The sequence below is a fragment of the Colletotrichum acutatum genome (assembly GCF_030867785.1).
Source record: "Colletotrichum acutatum strain CBS 112980 chromosome Unknown BDZ83scaffold_223, whole genome shotgun sequence".
NCBI lineage: Eukaryota > Fungi > Ascomycota > Sordariomycetes > Glomerellales > Glomerellaceae > Colletotrichum > Colletotrichum acutatum.
Window position 1 is genome coordinate 13,947 of NW_026849217.1, and position 25,308 is coordinate 39,254.

The 25,308-nt window shown below is 52.2% G+C and overlaps 8 protein-coding genes and 1 non-coding gene across 9 annotated transcripts; 3 read left to right on the plus strand and 6 right to left on the minus strand.

Moving 5' to 3' along the window:
* BDZ83DRAFT_593670 (uncharacterized protein) lies at positions 1-543 on the plus strand (the record flags this gene model as incomplete). Its single annotated transcript, XM_060506649.1, has 2 exons — positions 1-60; positions 121-543. 2 exons carry the CDS (start codon positions 1-3, stop codon positions 541-543), a joined length of 483 nt encoding a protein of 160 aa, XP_060357873.1.
* Positions 544-906: 363 nt separating this feature from the next.
* BDZ83DRAFT_724701 (uncharacterized protein) lies at positions 907-4,428 on the minus strand (the record flags this gene model as incomplete). The annotated part of the gene is given in 4 exon segments (XM_060512687.1): positions 907-2,527; positions 2,673-2,935; positions 2,947-3,118; positions 4,337-4,428. 4 exon segments carry the CDS (start codon positions 4,426-4,428, stop codon positions 907-909), a joined length of 2,148 nt encoding a protein of 715 aa, XP_060357874.1.
* A 250-nt stretch (positions 4,429-4,678) lies between these two features.
* BDZ83DRAFT_593676 (uncharacterized protein) lies at positions 4,679-7,626 on the minus strand (the record flags this gene model as incomplete). Its single annotated transcript, XM_060506651.1, has 5 exons — positions 4,679-6,030; positions 6,116-6,324; positions 6,384-6,490; positions 6,545-7,163; positions 7,232-7,626. The coding sequence occupies 5 exons, from the start codon at positions 7,624-7,626 to the stop codon at positions 4,679-4,681; spliced, it is 2,682 nt and encodes an 893-aa protein (XP_060357875.1).
* A 2,498-nt stretch (positions 7,627-10,124) lies between these two features.
* On the minus strand, positions 10,125-11,294 carry BDZ83DRAFT_593674 (S-adenosyl-L-methionine-dependent methyltransferase; the record flags this gene model as incomplete). The annotated part of the gene is made up of 3 exons (XM_060506650.1): positions 10,125-10,594; positions 10,681-10,768; positions 10,863-11,294. 3 exons carry the CDS (start codon positions 11,292-11,294, stop codon positions 10,125-10,127), a joined length of 990 nt encoding a protein of 329 aa, XP_060357876.1.
* Positions 11,295-13,736: 2,442 nt separating this feature from the next.
* On the minus strand, positions 13,737-14,981 carry BDZ83DRAFT_593665 (uncharacterized protein; the record flags this gene model as incomplete). The annotated part of the gene is made up of 1 exon (XM_060506648.1): positions 13,737-14,981. One exon carries the CDS (start codon positions 14,979-14,981, stop codon positions 13,737-13,739), a length of 1,245 nt encoding a protein of 414 aa, XP_060357877.1.
* Positions 14,982-17,699: 2,718 nt separating this feature from the next.
* Positions 17,700-19,601, plus strand: BDZ83DRAFT_758370 (kinase-like domain-containing protein; the record flags this gene model as incomplete). The annotated part of the gene is made up of 1 exon (XM_060515023.1): positions 17,700-19,601. The coding sequence occupies one exon, from the start codon at positions 17,700-17,702 to the stop codon at positions 19,599-19,601; it is 1,902 nt and encodes a 633-aa protein (XP_060357878.1).
* A 320-nt stretch (positions 19,602-19,921) lies between these two features.
* BDZ83DRAFT_643466 (uncharacterized protein) lies at positions 19,922-21,152 on the minus strand. The gene is made up of 3 exons (XM_060509676.1): positions 20,831-21,152; positions 20,438-20,727; positions 19,922-20,339 (listed from the first exon to the last, which is right to left on the minus strand). Exons 1-3 carry the CDS (start codon positions 20,967-20,969, stop codon positions 20,091-20,093), a joined length of 678 nt encoding a protein of 225 aa, XP_060357879.1. The 5' UTR covers positions 20,970-21,152; the 3' UTR covers positions 19,922-20,090.
* A 1,278-nt stretch (positions 21,153-22,430) lies between these two features.
* BDZ83DRAFT_724707 (uncharacterized protein) lies at positions 22,431-23,695 on the minus strand (the record flags this gene model as incomplete). Its single annotated transcript, XM_060512688.1, has 3 exons — positions 22,431-23,033; positions 23,095-23,431; positions 23,511-23,695. The coding sequence occupies 3 exons, from the start codon at positions 23,693-23,695 to the stop codon at positions 22,431-22,433; spliced, it is 1,125 nt and encodes a 374-aa protein (XP_060357880.1).
* Positions 23,696-24,674: 979 nt separating this feature from the next.
* BDZ83DRAFT_t316 lies at positions 24,675-24,755 on the plus strand. The gene has a single exon. It is a non-coding gene; the product is annotated as a tRNA-Gly (tRNA).
* Positions 24,756-25,308: the final 553 nt, after the last annotated feature.

Sequence of the window (25,308 nt, forward strand, 5' to 3'; positions counted from 1 at the left end):
ATGCAGTTCTCCATCTTCACCGTCATCGCCGCTGCTGCCAGCTTCGCTGCTGCCCTTCCCGTAAGTACCATACGGAGCTATGCTTGACTTGACCGTGCCAGCGCTGACATGACCTCGTAGACTGCCACCTCCACCACGGCCGCCGCCGCTCCCTCCGCCACCTGCGGTAAGCTCGGCAACTTCCACAAGACCACCGTTAAGGCCGGCCAGACCTTGACCATCATCGCCGAGCGCTACAACTCCGGTATCTGCGACATCGCGTGGCAGAACAAGCTCGCCGACCCCAACGTCATCTACGCTGGCCAGGTTCTCCTCGTCCCCGTCGACGTCTGCGTGCCCGACAACACCTCCTGCATCAAGCCTTCCGGCACCGCTACCTGCGTCACCGGCGGCGCTGCCACCTACACCATCAAGTCTGGTGACACCTTCTTCGTTGTCGCCCAGAGCCTCGGCATCACTACCGACTCCCTGACTGGAGCCAACCCCGGCGTCGTTCCCGAGAGCCTCCAGGTCGGCCAGGTCATCAACGTCCCCGTCTGCTAAATGCTCCATGGACATTCGACAAGGAACTCACGAACTTCATGTTTCCCTGAGAAGTAAGCAATAGTGAGGCTAGAAAATATCAGAACACACAAAGCGATTCTTGGCACGTTTCTGATCTTGCGTGACGTGCTTAATGACGTGAGTTCCTGTTGCACAAGCCTTTTCAAAACGAACAAGTCTCTGCAGTAATTTCGTCATGTCTTGGACAGCAAAAGGCTAGATTACCAACACAGAAAAGAAGGAGTCATGGCAGTAGTTCCGTATCAAATGCTTGCCATATTCGCGGAAAGAATTTCCCGCATACGCGACAAATTATTGATTCGCTTTTGATTCCAGGCCTCCCTTCTTGTCTCAATTTCATGCTTATAGCGCATCACCTGAGAAGATCCCCCCGTGTGCTCTATTCATGTGGTCATAGCAAGGCTTCGAATCATTGAATGCCTCCAGACAAACCCAGCAGATGTGTGCTTTGCAAGCGCTGCAAGTCATGTGATTGCAGCCGTCCGACTTCTGAATCGAGGTTTTGCATCGTGGACAGTCTTTGATCCCTAGCTTCTTCTTGACTTTGTCGAACTCCCTGTCAGCATCCGCAGCTGCTCCTGAAGTGAAGTATTTGTGTTCAGCACAAGTCTTCCCATGGTGGTCGAAGTTACATGATGCGCAAATGGTCTTCGAGCAACCTTGACAGCTGAAGATTCTTGGCGGTCCCTGCAATATCGGTCTGTATATGGTTTGACAGTCTGGGGTTGGACACCAGCGAAACTCATCCGGGTGACTTTTGACATGACTAGTCGCCGCGGCAGCAAGAAGTTCTTCGAATGGGAGCGATGATAAGCAGTCCTGGAGCTCCTGAAGTGAGAACAAGTTATTGCAAGCGCCCTCCTTAGCTAGACAGCGAATGCCCGGTTCCCCGTCACCGACGATCGACTGGTAGAAGTTCTCGAAACAGTCGCGGCAGTACACATGTCCACAGTTTACTTTCAGCGGGTTCTCGGCCGTTGTCCAACAAACCGGACAGCACTCCTCTGCTACTGTGGTATTATCATGCTCCTGAGGCAACCGTCCTTTGGCTAATATATCTATAGCCGTGTCAAAAGAAGCTCGCGGGCCGATGATCTCTAATCTTTTGGGTGTCTCAAGAAAATTGAGCGATACAGGTTCTTGGCCCAGGACTTCGCAGATAGCCTTGAACCCTCCCCTGATTGCCCAGTGAAGACTTTCCGAGGTTAACGATATGTAGTGAATCATGGAAAGCTTGTCGCTAAAAGACTGTAGCAATGCATCACAAGCTCTCTGCGAGGCATCGAACGAGCCAAAGACGTAGATCTCAGCCTTGGAGGGGATGCATTGAAACGCCACTTTATGCTGTTCCTCGATGGGTCGAAGCCGTCGATTTGCCAGTGACTTATTGTTGAAAGATGGACTCCAGAGGGGCTTCTTGCCTCCAGCATCGTACACTAAGCGTCCTTCGAGGAGCCTGCCTGCGTGAGTCTTAGCTGCCGCGAGATCAACTCCCCTTTCACTCTCGAGTCTTAGTGTGACGTAGCCATTTGCCGATGGAAATCTTTTGGAGTTGACTCTTTTCGAGCGGAAGGTCTGAGCAGTTTTCTCGAAGTCTAGAAGAACCGCGCTGAAGATATGATTCGCGACCTTGTAGGTTGCAGAATGAAGTCTACTGATGCTGAGTTTGTCGTTCTTGTTGAATGGCAAGGGCTTAGAGTTAAGCAACCTAACCGCGGTCATAGCGTCTGCCTCATCTTGGAAACGAGCCATCGCCTTGACTCGTTTACTATCGGGGTCTGCATTCGCTGTGAGTCTCATCTCCAACGGTCCAATGTCCACGAGTAAAGCTTCAATCATGTCGACCTCGCCCTGGGTGTTGTCCAGGTCCTGCAGTCCCTCAAGCTTCACACCCGCGGGCCGCAGTTTTTGAGGGATCTTGCTAACAATGTCGCCCTTCGTAGCTTGCGGTGGAACGTACAGCCTCAATTTCGGTGACGACTGTGCTGCGTATCGCACTCCCAAGCTGCTCCCCCGTCGATGATGTAGTGCGTCCAACCTTGGAGCACAAGAAACCTTCGCTCCCAGCACAGTGTAAACCCCAGTCCAAAAGTTGCTGCGGACTTCACCTTTCCACAGAATCGGAGCCAAATGTTAAGCAAGCCAGTTGCTTTGGTTTGTGCCAGGAGCAAATGACTTTCTTGCGATTCGCCCTGTGGGTAAATCCCTTGTTGGTATTGAGATTTAGGGGCTTGTGCACTTCGGCCTTCAATCTGGGTATTCCAGATGTCTCTTCGATATTAGGATCCCTGAACTTTTCGTAGAGAGATTGCGCAAAGCCAGGGTCTTCTACCCGGATAATAGCGCACATCAAGCCCCTAAGCCTTGTGGTCTTACGCGAACGGTGGTACTTGCAATCTCGAACCCCAATCGACTTATGAGTCGCGATACTGCTGCAACATCGCTTCGAGCGGGTCGGTCGAGAATACTGGCCGTAGAAAAGTCGGAGAAGAGCGAGACATTCTGGACGGATGCGCCTGAGCCAAAATCTACCCAGGCACCTAGTAGCTCTCGCCTGCACTTCGCTTGCGGTTCGGAAGGCTAGAAGTAGTTGGAATCAGCACCTATCATCACTGTAGTTGCTTGATGAATCCAAGGTTCTACATACCGCAACCTCACTTGCTACTGTCCCTGTCTCTCTCGGTATCTCAGTGTGAGAAAAAGCGCAGTCGACGCCATTCCTACAATGCTCCTTTGCCAAAAAGACGCAGGCGATCTTGCAGCGAGGGTCTTCCACTCCTAATCCACTAGGCTCTAGGGTTTTAGCACAGACTCGTCAGACGGCATGGATTGAAAGATGTGAGGGAACGCGCATTCATCGCCTCTAGAGCAGAAGCCTCTTGCAAAGAACTTGCAGATGATTGACGAAAGGGCCGGCTCGGCCGTGCCGGAACCAGGCGAATTTATGGGCCCTTCATGAATGAACGGGCACTCAGACCCCGAGCGGCAATATCCTTTGAGATCAAATCGGCATCTAACGGCTGACGATGGTGCTGCCGCTCGTGTTCTAACTTCCAACCAGCTCGCCGTCGTAAAAGATTTGCTCAGGCAAATAGTAGCTGCTAGAGTAAAGTTCTAGGGGAAATCAAACTGCTGGACGACTGGCCGATGTAGGGTTTTTGTTTAAGCCACAGCGGAGCGGTAAAAGTTGAGGGATTCACATGATTCTGAGCGAGAAGTGCGGATTAGGTATACGTCGTAAACAGCAGACTCCTCCTCGGAATGCTTGAAGAGGGGTAATCTCAGGACAACCAGTGAAAAAGCCAGGTGAAAATCTCAGCGCAGCCTTGATGCAGCAACAAGGCAAATGCAGGAGGCCAACCACGATATTAGATTTCGGCAAATCATGTGTGGCTACACTTCTTTGCTGTACGGTCGGGCACAATAGGGCATTGCCAATACAGCTACTGACATCAAACCCGTCTCCAATTCTGCAGTTGACGATGGCCTTGGAAGAATATGAGTATTGCTACGATATGGTACCTATCCAAAGTACTATCAAGATCTTCTTCGACCTAAACAACTCACTCTTTCAAGTTACAGAGTTCACAAACAGGACCAGTAAATGAACGAAAGTTATTGAAATTGATCTTCTGAGAGGAAGTCGCTTCTGCCAGCTCGTGGGTTGGGGATGTATGTTGCACGCCTTCCAAGACGATCATCAATCCATTAGGACTTTGAAGCAGACTGGAGAAAGTTGTCTATCATGAGCTCAATATTGACCTGCCCATACCTTTCTTCTTCGATAAAAACATTCGCACCCTTCAACGCGTCTGTAACTTCTGTCCTCGGTATGCCGAAGACTTCGACAAATTTGCGAATCATTGAGGTCCTAGTAGCGTACCAATCCTTGTAGAATGGCCCAGCCAAGCGTTCAGTGGTCCCATGATTGTATTCGTGCTCGGTCCAAGTAATATAAATAGCCAGGGAAAACCTGATTACTTGTGCAGGATCTGGCCAATCTATGTCTAGAACAGTGTTCTGGTAGAAGCAATCGCGTTTGTAATCCACTTGGTGGCCATGCTGTTCGATAATACGTGAGACCTGCTGCACGACGACACGTTGGATCGGGTTATCATACCTTGACTTGCGCCTTCTCTTTCACATGTTTCGTGTCTGATCTGCTTTCTTTCTCAACCAGGCTGTTAAGCCTGCTCTTCATCTGACTAAGCCAGTCGTTGAGCAGGTGGTCAAAGTCCGTGGCACTCAATTCTTCCATCTCGCTTTCCAAGATGTCAAGAAACTCTGACTCTTCGTCGAGTATAGCGTCGATTTCCTCGCCCTGAGGCCAGAGTGGTCGAAACGAATCAACAAAACTATTGAGTCCTTCCGTTGGATGACGCTGAAAGCAAAGGTGGGACATTCCAAGCTCCTCATGCTTCTCCCACCGAAGGAAAGAGAGCAATAAGTCTTTCCCTTCTTGCGCTCCTCTGTATTCCAATGCGAGGCACAAAAGCTCCATTGCCACGATAGGAGATTTACCCCATGTTCTTTGCCACCAAAAGCCGGAAGAATTCAGCAAGTCAACAGCCGAGAGTCGGCCAAGGGATGAGCAAGGGCATTTGCAGCCATCTGTAGTGAAGACTTTCGCGCCGTGGGCTACCAGTATTCGCACAGTCTCCATAGCAATCCAGAAGCCGTGCCTTTGGCTGTTTTGCACCTGACCAAGAGCAAAGTGTAGTGCCGTTCGATGATGTAAATCCTGGAGGTTAACGTCAGCTCCGATTTCAACCAGCCTTTTCACCAAGTCAGGTTTACTAGACTTGGCGGCGACCATCAGAGGAGTTTGACCATCGCTATTCATGTGGTTGAATAGCTTGAAACCATTTTCCAGTAAAGCCTCGAGATCAGTGACGCCGGTGTCATAATGTAGGAGACAATTGTTTTTAGTTTCGGAAGTCGTATCATCGAAAGTGAAGTTGGCCGTACTACACTTCATCAAGAGCTGATGAAGAGAAATTTCGCGTTTTTCATGATTGTCAGGGTACGAAACATGATACAATAAGACTGCGTCTGCCGCCCAGCTCTCGACAATTCTTGTATCGGCAAAGTCTTCCAGTCGAACAAGAAATTTGAAGATCAGCATCCAATGACTACGAACGGCGGCGTAGTGTAGAAAATCGCGTCTGTACTCGGTGTCGACTGCGTTGACGTCAGCTCCCGCTTCAATAAGCAGGGCGACGGACTCTTCCTGATTTTCCGCAGCAGCGTACATTAGAGGTGTGATGCCATGTATGTCAGTCATGTTGACGTTATGTCCCGACTTGATGAGTGCTTTCAAGGTGTGAGGGTCTAAAACAGCCAGGTGAAGGGGTGTCTGCCCGAGGCTATTCTTCTCGTCTTTTCTAGACTTAGAGATCCAATTGGCTACTATTTCTGTTGACTCGAGTAGTATAGCTTCGTGGAGGGCTGTCATTCCAGCGAATCCTGCGTAGCATATGTTAGGACCCATCCAACGTCATTTTTCTTGCTACTCCTCGTAGAACCTAAGTCAGCCGGTTGTTGAGCTTACCTTGGTTGTGTTCGCACACAATTCGGAAGTACTCAATGAAGAATGGGTCAGGTGTAAGTCGTTCTGAGATCCAGTTCGGCGATGATAGCGCCGGCCAGTCACAGAAGTCCCCAACAACTCCGGAGATGCCGTAACCCAGATCGATAAGGATTTCCAACAAGTCCAAATGAGGACCTTCGCCAATCCACTCTGCGCATTTTACCAGGAATCTGTAATGTCGAATCAGTGTTTTGGCCATTTCACCCCCTAGTCCGCGAGTCTGACTTACGCCGCACTGTCAGTCCCTTTAGTCATTTTGAAGTCCTGCATGAAGAGTCCTAGTAGTTTCCATTGAGTCTGTTTCTTTCCAAATCCCCAAGGGTACCTCAGAAGCTCCTATAGCCATAATATGTTAGGACAACGCCGTAACTTAGATTCTTGCAAACCTACCTCGATATAAGACATCCCACCTGGATTCACGTGGTGTCTGAAACCTTGCGGATCTGCTCTGTAGAGCTGCATCAGGCCTTCGCTAGCCTCTTCAAACTCAATCCTGTAATTCTGGCACCTCCATATGATTTCGAAACCTGGAGACGTGTACGGCACAATTTGCTCCATTTCGAGATTCGGACGAAATGAGAATCTGCCTGCGGATGTGATAGCATAGACCTCAAGCACTGCTGCCCACCTGATGCCAAATTGCGAGAACGCAAGCCTCACTGAAGCTCCGTATTTCGTCATGTTGCAGGTTTCCAGATCGCAGCTCTCCTGAAAAGCACCCCAAGGCGTATACTCAAGAGCCCAGAAGCGACGTGTCGTCCTGTTCTTGCGATGGCAAACACAAGAGCATTGTCTCAGAAGACAATTTCGCTCGGGTCTGGCCCTTAATTGCCGTCTTCTTAACGCTATGCCAACTGAGGCGGCAGGAGACTGTACTAAGTCTGAAGCAATAGCCGGAACCAACTCTGAGGCTGGCTCTTGCGTAGGATTTGTTGTTGATGGCGAGGCGTGAATCTGGCTAACTAGAGTCAGCTCTCTCAGCTGGTTCGAGTTCCTGTACGTGGTGATCCTGAGAGTAGCTGAATATTAGCTAAGCAAACAAAGGTTGAAGCGCCTTCAAAGCATCGAAATACGCACAGAATCAAATTGATCTTCGCTCCCTGGATACTTCGCTGCAGGGCTGTCACATGTTCTGTCCAGTCCCGGAAAGCAAGGAACTTGAGCGCGTTGGCCTTCGTACTTCTCGATGGTGGCGGGATTCTCGCGATCAACGACTTCAACTCTCGAACGATTTGATCGCAGTCCGCATGGCAATGTTGAAGAACAGAATCATCACGATCAGAAGCATGCACAATTACATCCTGCATAACATGTTTCAAGAGATCCAGTTCTCGGATGAGGGTGCTGATGTCGGCCGCGGCCTTGCCCGCACAGGCGCGGATACTTCGCAGCTTGCTGACGCCCTCACTGATCTGTACCAAGAGAGACACAAAACCTGCCACACCAGCGGCGACGCCAAAGAGTTCGGCCATGTTTTGAGACGACACGTGGGATGAAGAGAAAACACACTTCCGGGACCATGTCAGCGTGAGAGAGAATCTTGCTTTAAATTGGTGAAACCTTTGTGGGGAGAACGAGGGGCGAAGTCAGGCAAGATCCAAAATCAGGCTCTGCGGTAGTTCGCCTTTGGGTTCGCCCTGTGTGCTGCGCCTTCATGGGAACCAATGGAGGTCCCCAAGCCAATCGCATGTTCCTCATGTCTCTGCACTTCTGACCAACATAGAATATTAAGGCGCCGTCGAGCGTTCGCAAATGATTGGCTGGAAACTCGTAGAGTACCCAGAACCTCTTGAAATCCCAGTGAAAGCGCTTATCGGTTTCCGTTGGCTCCTAGCCGGTCGCGGACATCAGCGTTCCAAGCAAAAGCGTGCATCGAAAATGAAGGACTTGAGAAGAATTGGAATCTTTGAGGAAGTACGACGCACATGCCCGTTCTTCTCATCTTCAGGTCTGGACTCTCTCAAAAACATCAACACATTGATTTGAAGATGGGAGCCGCCTAGAAAAGGAAGCTGGTCGCGATTTGAGGCATCCAGGAAATATTTCCGCCAGCGGCTCCGGGTGAGCCCGTTGAGGAGGTCGAATCTGTGGAAACATTGTGGGACATACGGCACCGGCCTGATCTCAGTGGAGTCCCGTCGTTCACGGAAGTCAACATCGTGATGTTAGCTTCTTCTCTTTCTCAAAAAAACAAGTATTCAAGAAAAAGAGGATATCTAAATATTCATGGAGCTGTGGTGCTCTATAGTGATACGCTATTCGTATACCTTCATGATATGATTGTCCTCTTCACTATGCCTGACCCGTAGATCTGTCACTCACTCCTCAACCCCAGAGATCGCAGGCCGGACCGTTGAACCCTTATGAGGCCTAGTCTCTTTGGCAAGTGGCTGGATCACGCCCACAACCGGGCGGTCCCCGATTCGCACGATCCTCAAGCTCCAAACCCTCTTCGCGAGAACTGATTGCCGCTCGCGTCAGGAGTCGTGTGGGAGAGGCAAAAGCAACAGTAGGGGCCTAAGAAATGTTGATTAGCACGACTCGGACGGATTCCAGCGGTGAATATTTTGCAGTAGGCAGCTCATAAAGGATCAATACCATTGCTACCAGAGCGAATGCTAAATTCCTAGGAAGACCCAGTCCCAGGGCTGCGACGCTCTCAAGGGCGATGGCACTAGCAAGGAGGAGGGCTTGAAGCTGCATTGTTGCCTTAATTTATTTTTGTATATCGGATAGGTTTGTCAAACTTGGGTCAAGTAACAGTCAACTGAAAACTGGTGGGAACCTGGAAATGCGAACGTTCGGACACGACTTCTAAACCAAGGCGGGAGTACCCTAAGTCTTATGAAGACCACCCTCCAGAGTCCAAGTCAGTGATGCCGACGAAACCTCTTCGTGTTTCTCAAGAGCCTCGCCCAACTTACTCGCGATATCTCAGAGGCCCAGATAGAGTAGTTCTAAGCAAAGGGTATCGTTCGTATGTACGTTCGATTAAACTTTCCCTCAGCGCGCGTTGATTCGGTATCTATTGCTCTTCAAGCCTGAGCCACGGTCTCTTTGCTTGAGTGCACTGTCCACTCAGCGCCTTTAGAGCTTCCGATGAAGCTTAAATCATAAAACCTGCAGAGTCAGAAACGCTAGCGCCCACCAGGATGAAACCAGACTCCGGAAATATTCTAGTTTTGCCTTGACTCAACATATCGCCGTACCGGTGTTTGGAGAGGAATCAGCAGAGAGACACGTAAGAGGTGCTTGGCACCCAGGACGAGGCATCGATTGCTGCAGGTATTGTGAGCCCACCCGAGATCTCAGCATCGGTGTCGGTAACTTCACTCGGGCGTAAATAGCTGCCGAAGCCGGCGATCATTGTAACAATAGGCTCGATAATGAACCATTGAATGACCAGGCAGCCATTCCAGCTTTGAGTCTTTCGTTCTTCTGTAGCACACTCTCTTGAGCATTGGGAAATGTAATTGCGTGCAAGATTACCCGTCGACTTCGAACCTGATGATAATGTCATAGACTTCTGAACATTCAAGCAATATCTTCCTTCGCCTTCAAATTATCTACTCAATCTTAGAACCAGGTACGAGTTTCTTCTCACACTCTTTCTCCCAGACCGGAAAGGAGTTCTCTAGTCCAGAAGTCACGAGCGTTCTCTCAATAATAGTTCCACTAGCTTTGTCCATGGCCTGCCAACAAGATTGCTATCTGAACCCGTTCCGCCTCCAGATCTGCAAATTTACTAATGATCAGGTCAATCATTGTTTCCATCCACACAATTCTTATGAGATTTGAACTATTAGCGAAACTGGCAAGTTATCAATACTGACAATCAACGTAACAAAACGTTTGGAAAACAGTAGCCTGCTGTGGGGCTTTCCCATGGCTCATACTTTAAACGGAAAAGGTAAGATCGACTTTGTTACCCTTTATCTCTCATCTATCCCAAGTGACATCCTTCCAAGTTTCAAACTTTTGCCTTCGTCCCGCCAACAAGAACGATAGACCTTTCAATTTCAAACGGCTCTCCGCCGTACTTCTTTCCCAAATACTCAACAATGACAGGCTTCAACTTATGCCTTAACTTCTCCTTTTGTTCCTCAGACCAGTATCTCTCAACGGTGCCCGTAAGCAGCGCCTGAAAAATAGTGCAGAATTGCTCAGGATCTCTGAACGTAATGGGCTTGGCCACAATCTCCGACTTGATTTCAGTCAATCCGGAGGCATTGTACATTGCGGCCGCGAAGTAAGGATCATCCCATGCGCCGGGTGACCAGAGCCCAGTCAGATGGCATGACTTTTGCGGCCAGGGAACTGGCTGCTGCCCGGGAATGCCAAAGTTTGCGACGGCGTCGCGGGTATCGCAGACCCAACCTTCCGTTGCCCATGTCGAGCTTGCGATACGGCCGCCCGGCTTGAGGACGCGGTAAAGTTCTGCTCTTATGTCAGCGAAAGGCGAGAGAACAGTATTACCCGTCGGCAATCTGGTGTTCTTAGAATCCAGGCGACGATGGTTTACATACCTGCTAGGCCCGCGTAGGGTTCAGCGACGACCATTAATGCCATGCCAACGACGATAAAGTCAAAGCTATTCGACTCGAATGGTAGTCTCTGCTGCAGTCAGTGAAGAGTCCATTGTTTCAGAGATCAGCTAAGTCCAAGGGGGCTCTAAGCTACACATGTTGGGAGGGAACCTATTACGTACCGCAACATCAGCCTGGACTACCGTTGTATCCATCCAGCCATCCTTCTTAACTCGACCCCTGACATGCTCAATCTGACCACCACTAGAATCAGAACAGGTCAACCTCACAAGCCCCTTCCCGCCCTTCCCCGTCGCCTTCAGCATCTCGTGAATGCGGGCGGAAACCACACCCGCACCACAGCACATATCAAGGACCTCGATGGGCTCATCGAGCGAAGCAATCTTGCTCTTTGTCAGACCGCAATAGTCCAGCAGCGGCTGCGTGATCGGTGCAGTGATGTACTCGGTGTTGCGGTAGATGTTCCCGACCTTGGGGTTTCGCCAGAACGTGGTGTGGTTGGCTCTGTCTCCCGCGGGGCTCAGGGCCGCGGGGTTGAGGAAGAGTTTGGATTGGCCGGGTGTTCCCTGGCTTGAGTGGGTGTAGGATGCCATGGCGGTTTTGGTCAATTCTATAGATCGGGATGCAATCGGAATAGAATTCACTTGTAATCTTTATGACAGATGCAAAGTGGCAGGTTGGAAACCGCGTTTGCTCTGGTAGTAAGATTAGCCCAAAGAGCAACAATTTATATAATTGCTCTTCGTCCGTGCCATTGCGTATTTTTATATATTATTTAAGAGGTGTTCTTGGTACCGAGAGCGAAGCTAAAGGGGCGAGAATGCATTTGAGATTACTTTGCATGTGCAATGCAAACCCCACGAATGGAGAAAGATGATAGCTCCCACTTCACGCAACTAGGCTCAAGATTGATAGAGATAGGCGGAACCGAATCCTACTCGCGAAGGCAAAATCTAGTCTGCTCGAACACGAAGCTAAAGTCCGATGGCCGTATGGCGCGTCAAATCTCTGATCGGAGGAGAATACTGATCAGACCAGGATTCCAATCATAGGCCCAGCACGGCTTCGTGTCTACAGATGATGGGACGAGGATGGGCTGATGTGACAATATTCCGAGTGCGTTTAACAACTTTCTTCCATGGCAGGACATATCGCTCCGGAACGCATGTGCACTTGAATATTCCTATCCGCCCTCTCGGCGACTTCCTTTGGTTGCCATCAAGCATGTGTCAGGCCCTAATTTCAATAAGCTATCGGGTTGTGAGAAGGAAGACCTGAGAGGGTAACCAACTCACCGTGGGAGTAAGTTTTGTTTTAAGCACGTGAGTTTAAGCTTAAGTGGAGTTTGAGTAAGCCCCCGCTGGGATGCGAAGATTATTGGGAAGTCGAGGATTGAGGGGCGCTTGGGATCAGTGAGAGTTACTTGGACCCGTTCCGACGGCGTTTCCATACGGGACCGCCGATTATCAAGAACCCGCTCCGTGGTCCGGTGGCGCTGTGGAGCAACCCCTCGGACAACATTGCGGCTGGTTTCTGGTGAGTTTCATTCAGTCTTGTCGCTCATGGAAGCGAGCGCGTACGTTCCGAGGTGTGCGGCGTTGCTCTTGGCTTTGTGGAGGCAGTGTGCCAGTCAAATGTATTTTCTCGGGATAACTATCAGAATATAATGGAATTTTCACATTAAGCTCCCCAATATCCATGATTTACTTGCTATTGGCGAAATTTAAGATGCGTGTTTGCACTGACCGAGGGAATGAAATACTTGTCCAGACACTAGAAACATGTCTTCGACATTGCCCGGCTCCTAGTAAGTAACCATCCGCTGTACTTCCCGTTACCTCCCGTGGCATGGTCCCGAGATGCCAGCTGGAAGTATGTCGGCAACTCAGTCTCTGGACGACAGAAAATTCGTTCGATCAGTAACCAGGGCTGTCCAGTCAAAAGAACAGGCTGACGAGAGTCCCGGACATTGGTGGGCTTTACTTCCCGTCATTTACTATTGTTACAGGACCCATGCTTGGGAAGTACAAACCTCCACGGGGCTTCCTTATACGAAGCACTTCAATATAAGTTGAGACATCGTGAAACTATAGTGAGTGAGTCTGCACATACGGTGGGGGCTCGCTTGAGTTGGACTATATCTCCACATGTATTGAATAAGGCAGTAAACACCATGAGGCGTGGACAAGTGTCAAGTCTTGAATATCCAAGAAGCAATAATTTCTCGGCGACGAGTACAAGCTCTGCCCACTGGACGATGATGCGCTCTCAAGGACAAACGCGCACGCTCGCTGCCTACATACTATGCAGCTGAGAATAGCCTCGCCAGGAAACTGGCCCCCACGACATTGTAAGGAAACAAGCACATGACCAACCCCCAAACCCAATCCAAAAATAAACCACAAATGATCGAGACAAGACTTCCTCACTCTATTGACGTCATATTCCCAAGGTAAGGGCAAAAATAAAAACGTGGCAAGGTAAAGCAAGGAAGGGTAAGGTGAGTTAGACACTAGTAGGGAGGGTAGCAAGGTCACTCGACACCACCGCACCAGGGCAAAGATACAAGCAAGCCACCTGACACTGTCAGACGGTTGGGCTGTACCCAAAACGTGAACTTACCGAGAAACCGAGACCGTCACGATACCGACATCACGTTGTCGCGCGAAATACCAAACGGATCAGATAAACGGGTGCGGAATCGACGTTTTCGATGCGTGCACGCGGCTGTTTCTTCACTGTGTTTCTTACCTTGCTGTCTTTCTTAAACACGCGTATCCCTGGGACATTAATTATTTGAGGCCATGCGCCGACCGAGAGTCATATTTATCGTGGAACAAACGTGTCTGCAGACCGATACAAGTAAACGGCAAGACAGAATGATCGCTTATAATTGGGTACGCGCGCGCGTGTTCGCACAAGCGAAGAGGGAGCAGGTCAGGTAACTGAGAAAACGGATTAGAACTCATGATACAATTGTATGTACACTTGATGGACATATATACAGTGCCCGCCGTCCTTGGCCGCCCTGCATGCTAGTCCAAGCCTCTTCTACGATCCCTTGCCACCAAGGCCCGCACGCGTGCGGCGTCGGGCTGCGGCTTCTGAATACGGCACGCTGATTCTTCGGGAGTCCTCCTACTGATACTACTATTGCTAATGCCCTTTGCGGGGCTGGCGTCACGACGGCGGAGGAGATGGGGTATCTTTGGTGAGGACGCGCGGAAAGATTGGGGTATCGAACGGAAAGGAGATTTGCTGTCAAGGTAAGACGCCGCCGTTGTTATTTCTGGTTTGGGTGTTGGTGTTTCTGAAGACTCCATCACGTCGTCGTAGAGGTCGAAGGGAAGCTGGGTTGTTGAAAACTCTTCTTCGCAGTCGTCTTCTTCAATGGCGCTGTCGGTGTAGCTAGGTTGCTCCTCCTCCACAGTAGAATCACGCGTCAAACGGTGCTCTTCTAGATCAGAGACGGACGTCGACAGAGAGTCGGGATCTTCCGACTGTGAGGTATCTTCTTCCTCTTCGTCGTCTTCGTTGTCAAGACACTGAAGCCGTCTTTCTTCGAGTCGACCGGACTCTGATCCAGAGAAGGATAATGTTCGCGCCGGCGTGAGGTTGTGGAGGTGGTAGCTGTGATCGTGGTCATGATCGATCGGTGACGATACGGAGGTATCGGAATGCATCGTCATGGAGCGAGGGGAGGGAGGGAGGTCTGTGGTGATGGCTGAGGAAGAGATAGAAGTCGAAATGTGAAAGGGCTCATGCGTCATAATGGGCTTGTCGTCATCATCATCGTGAAAGAAACAGGGACCGTCGTCGAGACTGCTAAGGTTTGTGCTCGCCGTGCGAGAGCTGCATCGATCACTGAACGAAGTGCCGGTGGAGGATGCATAGTAGCCTTGCGCGCATGAATAGTCGTCGGGGAGGTAGCTTGAGAACAGTCGCACCAGGGAGTCGAGCGAGCGTGTTCGGAAGAGCTGCAGAGCATACGACCACTGCGCCGTGCCGACGAGCTTGGGGTTCGCAATGATCTCGACAGCAGCGAGATCAAGCGACATGTTAAGTTCTTTCAAGCGTTGTTCCCTGCGATCGGCCATGAGGCGATGGAACTCGTCGGCGGTGTCGGCGATGTGGGAGATCTCGCAGACATCGTTGTGAAAAGCGTCGGGGTCCTGGATACTGGAAGGAATGGTGTTGTATTGGTCTTGCAGTTTGGTGGAGAGATCATCTCTCTTCATCCCAAACTTCCAGAAAGGCCAAGCACAACCCGGTTCGTCCATGTTAGGGCGAGACCGTACTGAGGAGGATAGTCGACGAAGCGAAGTAGTTGTCGATTGGTAGTAGAGGGAGTCGGAGTGGAGAGAAGAGTCGGTTCAGGTAGTTTGGAGGAAGGGAATGAAGGGTGGCTGGTGAGGCCGGTGGCTTCGGTTTGCTCGATGGAAGAAATGGTTGTTTTTTAGTGACGACATGAAGAACATTTAGATGCAACTGCAAAGGGTATCCATTGTGAATATTCAGGTGTCCGTGAGGAGCGAAAGGTGAATGTTGGGGTTGTTGATGGGCTCGTTGGTGATGAGGATGGACGGTTTCAGGGCGTGGGGACACCGAGGAGAGCGGGAATGAGTTGGTCGGGGGGGTGCCCGGACGCAATGTGCGTGAAGCCAGAGTCGGACGAACTTCACGCCGATTCAAAACATCGCCAAAAGTCACGTGCAGCCGGAGAGAATTGCAAAGATGACGGGAAAGTGCAAGGGACGCGGAGGCGCTAGCGGCACACTAAGCTACACTAGCGCCAACAGGAGGCCCTACGACTAGGGGGATACCCCTGCCGTATCCGACGAAATCGGAACACGAGGGCAGGGCTGGCCTGGTTTTTCAAGACTCCGCCACTCTAGCGAGCCAATGGAATCAGAGGGAATGATGCACCGTAGCATGGTGTTTTCAGTCCCAGCCAATGACGTTGCTCACTAAGACTGCAAGCGTCAGAGCTGGTCCACTCACGCAAACCACGAGACAACATTTCTCAAATGGGTTGGCCCGGGCGCAGGCAGTGAACCACAGCCAGGCTCTGCTCTCACTCACTCACTTTTCCCGCACTCTCCGTCTGGCTCGGAGCGTGAGTGTGAGTCTACAGTCGGGCTCTTAGGTTTCCATTTCGGTGACGACAGAGAGAGCCTGCTTCTGTTGCAGCGTGAAGATGGTGGGACAAGGAGGGAGAGTTAGTTGGACCAGGATGACAAGAGTCGGCAACAGAAATCCAACAGGATGGCTCAGTCATCAAGCCTTGCTCCCACAGCCAATCACCGCGTGCCTCCCCCATTGTTGGCCGTTCTCACTCATTCGAGGCACTTTTCGACTCATCAAGATTCATCGAAACCCACTCATTTCGCAGTGTCATTGCCTCATCCCGACTTGCTTGCAATGTTCGATACTCTCATGGTTTGCGACCAGTCTTCAGTCAGCCTGACACCTCAGTCTGGATCTCCCGACAAACTGCTTCATAAGAAACCTCTTCCGCACCTGTCCCAGTCACGGCCGGAAGGCTGTCTCTGTTTCTCCAGTTCTCATCTCATTCGCCTTGACGCGTGAATACGGACAGGTCAAGTGACTTTGTCCCGTTCATCCTCATTGCGTCAGGTTATGGTCAACTGTCAGAGGCCTGGCGGGCACTGCGAGACCTGCAGACTGTCGTCTCACTCACAATGATCTTCTCACCTTCTACTCAGTACAGCGTGCGCCGTTCGGACCGTTGAATGAGAGGCGCTGTTGTGGCTGAGAGATAGTCAACGTTCCGATTTGGCTTGATGAGCGACGAAGCGCTGTCGTTCGAAGGCAAAGTCACTTTCTACGCTACATCTGCCGATGGGATACCTTTGCCCCTCTGCAGACCAGGGCTGACGCCGTGTCAGATCTCAAATGAGAAAGATCTCTCCCCTCTGGGCCTCCAGCGCCATGCTCGGTTGGAAGCCCTGTACCTAGCCCGGCCAGCCCATCATTTCAGTCGATTTCCCTCTTCCCCTCACCTCTTCTCCAAGACCAAGGCCAACCGGCCCCAGGCACCAGTCTCGTTCCACAGGGTTCGATGACTCTTTAAACCTAGGGATATGCGCGCGTTCCAAACTCATCTTCCATACTCAGTGCGTATGTTTCGTCCCTAGTTGCGGCCACACACAAAGATATTGCTGAATGTGCTGATGCTGAGCGAATCTCACTCAAACACTCAAGTTGCTGCTAGAGCAGCGTAATCTTACAATTAGTATCTTTGCCCTGCTGGTCGACCGATAAACTACTTGAGGCTGAGACTCCATCAGCAGGCCCTCCCATAAGGTCCCAAGGTCCCTCCCCCCGTCAGATCAAGTCAGCTCAACCCCATTCACTCCCCGTTTATCCCGTTCCCCGCCGTCGTCTGCTCTCCAGTTGACATTTGGCTCATCTGTCCATTTGTTCATCTGACGTCGAGTTCTGTCCGTCTGCCCTTCTCCAACACTCCAACAAAACAGCTTGTTGGCAGTGCTCAGGAGTCACATTAATGCCGTGCTGTTCCTGCATCTGTACCTGGCAGAGAAACTGTTTCTCTCCTCCTGTTCCTTTTCCCTTTTCCCCATTCATAAATCACGCCTCGGCCAACCTACAGACCGCTGCACTCTAAACCCTGCTCATCGCAAAAGATCTAACCACGCTCACCCTGCCGCGCACCGTCTCACTCTCACTCAACTCGCCTGTCTGCCTGGCCATACCAGGATAGACGACATCTTACCTCACACCAACCTTACGTGTCCAAGCCAACCCATCCCGGCCAGACTCACTCACCTCATTGCCACTGCGACGACAACGACGACTCACACCTCCCACCACACGACCCGCCGTCAGGAGTGCCTGGCGCCGTTCCAGAGTCCATCTCCCCGTAAGGTATCCGTGGCTGCCGAGCCGTCATCGCAAGTCGAACCACGCATGGGCCACGGGAGGCTAGGCAACATCGTCATCCCTTCCCTCGCTTGATGGGAGACCGCCGGGTCCGCGGCTCCGAGGAGCCGTCGGAAGAAAAGACAGAACCATTCTCTCAATCTGAAATCGATGCCCGCATGAGAAACATTCGCGTAGAGGAACCCTTTGACCTCATCTCGGGCGACCCCGTGCCGCTCGACAAGCTGAGGGTCGAGGAGCATCACCACAAGCAGGGCATCCGCATCCTCGTCCGACCCCTCACCCGGAGCCGCTCGGTGAGCCCGGGCAACTACAACTGCCAGTGGCTCGCCCTCCGCGCTGAGGTTGCCTCTGAGCAGGAACCTCAGCACAAGGTGCTCGCCGTCTCCCAGACGTCCCGGGACATCAAGTTCTCTGTGCGCATTCCGCCGGAGCGGTTGGATGATAACACACCCCGCCCACCGCTGTGGTGCGAGCTCTACTATGATCCGACGAGCGATAACCAGATCCTGCTGAACAGATCCGAGGTGCCCATCTCATTAACGAGGATCTCTGACGGCCCCGGTTATTGCGCCAGCTGGGGAGTCAATCCGGGAGCCCCCAAGGCGCTGTCACCAGGCACATGGAGGATAAACGTCCGCGATGTCGAAGTGCTTGATTTCAGGATCTTGGAGAAGCGACCGGCCTACTTCAAACATGCTGATTCGGACATCAAAGACGAACTGCCCTCGAGCTCAAACTCAGACGCCCTCAACGCCTCTGGGAAGCGGTCGTTCACCGCCGACGATGGCGAGCTACGGTCCGAGAAGAAGGCTCGTACGATAGAGGAGGCTGGCATAGTGAAGAAGGAGAAGGAAGACGGCGTTATCATGTTCCTCAGACCACAAGCACAACCCCTCGTATTCCCCCTGCCCACAGAAGCCAAGGGCAGAGAGCTGGTAGCAACAAACGGCCACGCCCTACTGGACATGCAAAAGGACGAAACGGTTGTCATCCCCGGCGGCTGCGAGATCGACGAGTACACAGTCTCCAAGCGCGACCAAATCGCCTCCACCGCGCTCTCCTCCGTCTTCACCGCAGAGCACTCCAACGTCCCAGACGGCATCGTCACCGTCAAAGTCCTAAAGACCCGCACCGCCAACGCGAACGCCAACACTGCTTCAAAGCCCCAGGACAACAACGAGCGCAACGTGATCCGGCAGGCCGACATGTGGCTCCGCGAGTACCAGTCCCAAGACGACCTCCGCCACGAGTCCATCGTCAAGCTCTACGGCGGCGACGCCCGCTACCTTTCCCTCTACATGGAGCACGTTGACGCAAAGGACCTCAGCGCAAAGGGAGTCTGGCGATCCCAGCTGGACCACAGCTTCCTCGGCGACCGCGCCGACGCTTTCGCCATCGCGCGCGACATCAGCGGCGCCCTGCACTACCTTCACAGCAAGAACCTCGTCCACAACGACATCAAGCCTGCCAATATCCTCTACTCGCCCTCCCGCGGCGCCGTGCTTTGTGACTTCGGCCTGTCGACGCACACCAGCGGGCCCGTGACGACGGGTGGCACGCCGTACTACATCCCGCCCGAGTTCATCGGCAAGAAGCTCCGCGGCCCGCCGTCGGATGTTTGGGCGCTCGGCGTGACGATGCTCTACGTTCTCGGAAAGATCCCCTTCCCGGACGCGCGCTCGCGGAAGCAGGCTAAGCAGACGGCGCTGTACTGGATGATTGCCGATGTGAATCGGCCCCCGCCCCCGCCAAACCCGCAGCAGAGGGGTCCCGCTCAGCCTTGCCCTGCTGTGGATCAAATGTACAAATGGCTGAGCGAGGTTGCGGTGGCAAGGGAGAAGCTGTACCCGCGCGACAAGCTTGAGCGGCTTGTTTCTGATATGTTGATACCGGCGCCGGCACAGCGCATCACCATGGCCCGCGTCGTGAGAGAGCTCTATGTCATGGAACAGCAAGCTCTCGCGAAGAGGTGATCGGGCCCGCTCACCAATACCTTTTTTCTTATGTTTTGGCATGGATTTAATCTGGATTATACGTTGTCGTTTGGATTGAGATAGACGTCACTGCCCCGGCAGTGCGCGCATGAAGCTGCATGATGTTTGCGAGAGATACCACTGATGTTGAGAAAGTAGCATGCACGGTTTTGAGTAAGTGCTTTTTAGTTGGTTTTCGGAATTCATGCCGGCCTCGTTCAGTAACATTGACGCAGGTCAGGTCGCATTGCATTTGGTCACATTGGTTCGCATCTCATATATACACACACATGTATCTGAGCATCGCATTTTTTGAGAAATTTCCTTTTCATTATCATATCGGTCATCCAGAGGATGAACTGGTATCAAGCATTCATGTACATTAGAAGCACAAACGCATATCTCATGCTGTCCCTTGACCGTGATGTATGTCTGATGAAGGCAGTACCCTCACCTGCTCGTGTCGTTCTCCGTGGCCAGTACATAGTCTTACAAGCTCATACCGAAGACGAAAGCCATGCTGAGTCCAACGACTGATGAGAGGGCGAGCATATGGGCTCCGCTACCCGCCGCGCCGCTGGAACCGCCACCGGTGGTGGAGTTGCTGGTGCTGTTCCCGCTGGTGCTGTTGGTTCCGTTGGCGCTCTGCTCCTGGATGGTGTGAACCGTCACGCCCTCGGTCTTGCACTGGTCCGAGGGGAGGGTGGTGGCGTTTGAAGTGAAGCGGATGTCAGCGCACTACATCATCTATCGCGTTAGCATTACGCCCTCTACTTAATCGTTCCTACAAAGGGACCTTCAAAGTACTTGATGCAGCAAGGGAGTAGTAAACATACGTTGTAGAGTCCAGACCCAGACTCGCCGACAGTCACGACCTGAATACTTCCCCTCTGACCATCCTTCGCAGGCGTCGGCAGCGCAAGCTTCTCAACGCAGAGGGTGCCGGAGCCGGTGGCGTTCCAGAACTGCGGGGTGAGGGTGATGTTGTGCGTCGTGACATTGCCGCCGGACTCGAGACCGAGGTTGATGAAGACGTAGGTCCAGTCGTGATGCAGGTCGAGCTCAATGGAGCCGCCGTCGAGGGGCCAGTCTGTGACGTTGCCTCTTCCGTAGGGGACGCCGGCACCTATTGAGGAAGTCAGCTTTTGTCACTTATCGCACTCATCTTACAAGGGGGGAGATGAAGCCGAGAGTGAGTGAGAGGCAGATATTTGGGGGGAAGGCATTACATGGGTAGGTCCACTGCGAGTAACCCGTCAGGTTCGTTCCGCTGAGGGTATCGGCGCGCCATGAGGGGTACGCGAGACCAAAATGAGCAGAGGCAAAGTTTGCGGCGCCGAGGGCGAGGAGGAGGGTCTTGGGGGCCATGATTGCAAGTGGTCTGAGATCGACAGAGGTTCTGACTTTGTACAGCGGGTCCAAGGGAGGTATCAACTACGGGGACGTACTGCCAAGAAGATGAAGAGGAGGATGGTTGGGGACATCACAGGCAACGTTCTGCGAGGCAAGCATTTATATAAACAAATCGACCTCCGCACGCAAGACCAGCAGCATACCTTAAATGGGTAGCTTATCCTTACCTTTGGGATGTCACGTAGACAGGGATTTGAGCTGTAAGCATCGTGGCAGGTAGGCTAAGGTAGGCCAGCTTCCGCGCGAAGGAAACTCCCTCACACGCCACAATGAGAGCGGGCTAGACTTCTTACGGCGCTGCCCTGTGGTGCGGCCTTATGGGAAATATCCCGCTGGCGGATATACTGTAAAACAACAGCAGCATCTCGAGGCCTCGGGCTGTCCTCATGGCGACAGGGAATAGAAAACACAAAAGCTTCGGACTCAAAGACCGAGAGGCGAGCAGTTCCGCAACGGGAAAGTAGACCAATGGAGGGCACCAATTGAGCAAGTTTATCTTCACTCAGGCAAGGTACCTGAGTCTAGCGAGCATCTGGCTGGGCCTTGAGTGAGATTACCAAAGAGCCAAAAAGGCGGCCCAGATGTTTCCTTCGTGGAAAACGGTCATTTGGCTGACTTGAAGTTGGGCGAGAGGCTCAAGACGGGAATGGTCCCCTTGTTTGGCCAGCGAATCAGAGCTGGTTGATGGCGGGGGCGGGGAAACGGCGGGCGCTAGCGCGGATGCAAGTATCTTGCTCAAACTCACGCACTCTCCCCCAGTTGTAGCTCCCGAATGGGCGCTCCTCACTCCTGGGGAGATGGCATGCACTGATTGGTCCAATTACATGAAGACCGGTGGTGGTTGTGGCGGTTGGAATGAATTGGGTTGTTTGTTGTCGAAGCAATCCGCTGTGTAAGGGCATTTTGTCAGCTGTTCTGGAGAAGACTTCGTGGCTTGAGTTGCCTGTCACGTGGATGAAAGTTGCCAAGGTCCAGACTAAGCAGATCCTGATGCATCTATTTCATTATCGATAACATTCCAAGAGTGATGGGGCATATTCAAAAAGCCTCTAACAGGTTATTTCGGATGAATTGTATCGGTGTTGAATATTGGTGAACCACCAAATCAGAAGTCGAGTTTAGTCACGAGAAAACTTCACTACAGGACTACATTATACTTACAATAAAAATTTATCGTGATCCTTAATGGACATAGTCTATATAGTCAAACCTAGGATTTCACGACAATAAATTTGTCTGAAGTCCCATGCCTCATATACAAGCCAGTACACATTCACTCACGTCTCACCTTTTGGACACCCAGAAACGCCGACTTGAGACATTGCTACTTATGCTTTGCAATATGAATTCATATGGTATTTATCAGAAGATGTAAGTGCACTGGTTGGAAGTATAGACAATATGAGACCAACCTTACTACAACTTGGGAAGCTGATTGAGAGACCACAGCCCAGTTTCATCCGTATACTGCTCCCCTCCAACAAACCCCCCAGAAACAGGCCCTCTCCCAGCCTGCCAAAAAGGAATCGTGACAAAAATATCCTTGCTCGTAATATTCGCCACAAACACCCCAGCGTCCCCCAAATCCCATCGCATAATCATCCCAGCAGGCGCAGGCGTACCAGGCACAAGCGGCCAAATCTGCCCCTCACCCCATCCCAGCGTATTATTCGCGCGGTCAACGCATCTTGAAGCAATCACGTGGCCATTTTCATAGGTCGCGAGGTACTCGGAGCTAATCTCGGTGCCGTCCTGGGCGTGCGAGTGCCACCAGACGACGGCGTAGGGTCCAAGACGGGCGTGGCCCCAAAAGGCGGCCTGGATTGCTTCCTGGAAGGGGCGGTCGACCCAGGTCTTATCGTGGTAGCCGTAGCCGGCGAAGGACATGGTCGTGTCCCCGAGTATGAGGTCGACTGTGGCTTCGGCGTCGGGGAGGGCGTTAGCCCAGGCTACGCCTTCGACATTTTTCTCGTTTACGCCGGCTGCGTCAGTGCCGCAGGTGTAGTGGGGGGCGACGGTCTGGAAACAGTCAGTATGTCAGTCTCTGGGCCATACACTTTGATAGGAGACGTGTACTCACGTTGCCTCGCAAGATGAGACTTCCATAAATACCGGTCTCGGGGGAGTTGATGGTGACGTTATACACCGGCCTCGGCTGCAGCAAGCTCGAGCCCGACCAGCTGACCTCGCTGCCGCCGAAAAAGTCGACGCGCATGCTCTTGTCCGCCCTCTCGGTGATGTTGGCGTACTCGGAGTTGACTCCGTAGCTAAAGGCCGTGCCGTTCGCAAAGGATCCGAACAGGGATACGTGATACTGCGTGGTGCCGACATCCGCGCCGTTGTCGGTCGGTCTCTGGATCTCAAAGTTGAAGACGACGGTCTCGTTGGTCGAAGGGTTCATGGCGTCAAAGTACCACCTGTGGGGTACTCGTATCAGTGACTTGTATGGCAGGAGGCAGCAGGGAGGTAAGCTGCACGTAGGGTCTGATGACGTACGAGTCAAAGGTAGTCGCGTTTGGGCCCGGGTCGATCTTGAAGAAGTCTGCTTCACCGAGAGCTTCTGTGGTGAATTGAACCTTGGTCGTGCCATTGTAGAAGTCCTTGCCAAGTTGGATGACTCGATCTCCGGTGTTCGTCTCAGCAGAGCAGGTGGATGCTGAAACGGCTGCTGCAGCGAGCATATAAGCTTTCGTATGCCTCATGCTGGGGTGTAATTGACGGTGAAGCGTGTGAAGATAGGGGCTCTTGAGACGATCGAGTGTTTCGTAGATTAACTGAGAGGTGTCGAGGATTGCTGTATGTTGCCTTATATAGAGCGATATAGACTGCCATCATTCAGAACTTTGCTGCGCCGAGAAAAGGGGAAACTCGGCTCAAGATCCTCTCGCGACTGCCCCCTTAACCAACTAAGCCGCGACCCTTCAGTAGAGGTAATTGAAGCTGACCAAGCTCCCCTGACATCGCATCACAAAAAGAAGCGACCGAAGGCTCCGGTGCAGAAGCCGCATCGAAAACCGCTCATGTGCTCACGATTCCCGCGTCTTTACGGATACAAGATATTGCAGTGTCGAGAGGTTTGTGGATTACGGCATCAACTTCGGTCTCGGTTCAACCCGTAATTCGACTCGCAGCTCGGTCTCGCTTTCGACGGTGGTGTTCGCTTTAGGGAGTATGTAGTTCGTCATTTCCCGTTCGTCATGCCCTTGTTGCCAAAGGAGCCCGAAGGACCCCGAGCACCGCAAGTTCCTATCTCCGGATGAAACCTCATTACGTGAGAGGTCGACGATGTGTCCGTCGGCGTCGGTCGAACCGTAGCCTTCGGATCCGGGGCCAGACTGTTTCCCCAGCCGCCCGTGTACCACTCCGGAAATTCTCCACTTCTCGGTGTAGACGTCATCATTGTCTGTTGTCGGTTCCCTGGCCCCAGCCGCCAAGATCGGAGGCAAGGACGCTGAGCTTTGACAAAACAAAGTTTGGCCCATCCCCGCTGCCGAGTCTATCTCGACCTCACTCGTAAACACTCCACCACACCTCTAGGCTGCGCTCACGAAGCTCGCGGCTTGCATGAGAAGATGCGATTTTCGACATCACCCGAGCACAACGCAGACAACAAGACGCGCAAAATCTCCCAAAGGAGCACAAGCTGAGTAAGCTTAACCAGCGTCGATGGTTTAGTGGTAAAATTCTCCGTTGCCATCAGGCAGCGTCGGGGAGCCGGGGGTTCGATTCCCCCTCGACGCAGCTTTTTTGAACCACCGCACGAATCCGTCTCCTTTTGGGTAGTATTTTACTCCTGGTAGCCCAATGACATTGCTGGACAGTCGACGCGCTTCACCCATCTTTGATACTCAATCGGCGCCTCCCTATATTTTATTGCGACGGAAACCAGTTTACGGGACACAACAACGTCAGATTCAGTGTCGCATCGGACCGAATGGCGTTGAAATAGTTATCGTTTTTCCCCAGACCGGACTGGGATGATTGGCTTCTTGGACAAGACCAGCCTTGGCGGTCAATAGTAAGAGTGTAAGATCTGGGGAGACTTCGGGAGCGTCTAAACAAAGCGTTGAAATACGGGCTAGCGCAACATCGTATCAGATCGTTGCGCTGCGCCGCGGTGGCATTCGCGAACCTGTACGAGCTATGATGTCGTCGGCGTGGATGGATGGCATCGTGAGATGAGACGTTAACCTTTGGCTGCGACGGTGCAAACGATGCGACATTTGGTTCCAAAACCACGGCAGTCAAAGGAAAGATATCTTGCCCGATTGACTCAACGTAAGGCGACCAATAA

What these genes read in the sequence shown, in the direction of transcription:
- BDZ83DRAFT_643466 (XM_060509676.1), bottom strand. Translation starts at nt 20,969, where the DNA reads ATGGCCCCCAAGACCCTCCTCCTCGCCCTCGGCGCCGCAAACTTTGCC. An exon ending in CTCGCAGTGGACCTACCCAT is followed by an intron (nt 20,728 to 20,830) that starts GTAATGCCTTCC and finishes CTTCCTCAATAG; the next exon opens with GTGCCGGCGTCCCCTACGGA. An exon ending in CTGGGTCTGGACTCTACAAC is followed by an intron (nt 20,340 to 20,437) that starts GTATGTTTACTA and finishes TAGATGATGTAG; the next exon opens with TGCGCTGACATCCGCTTCAC.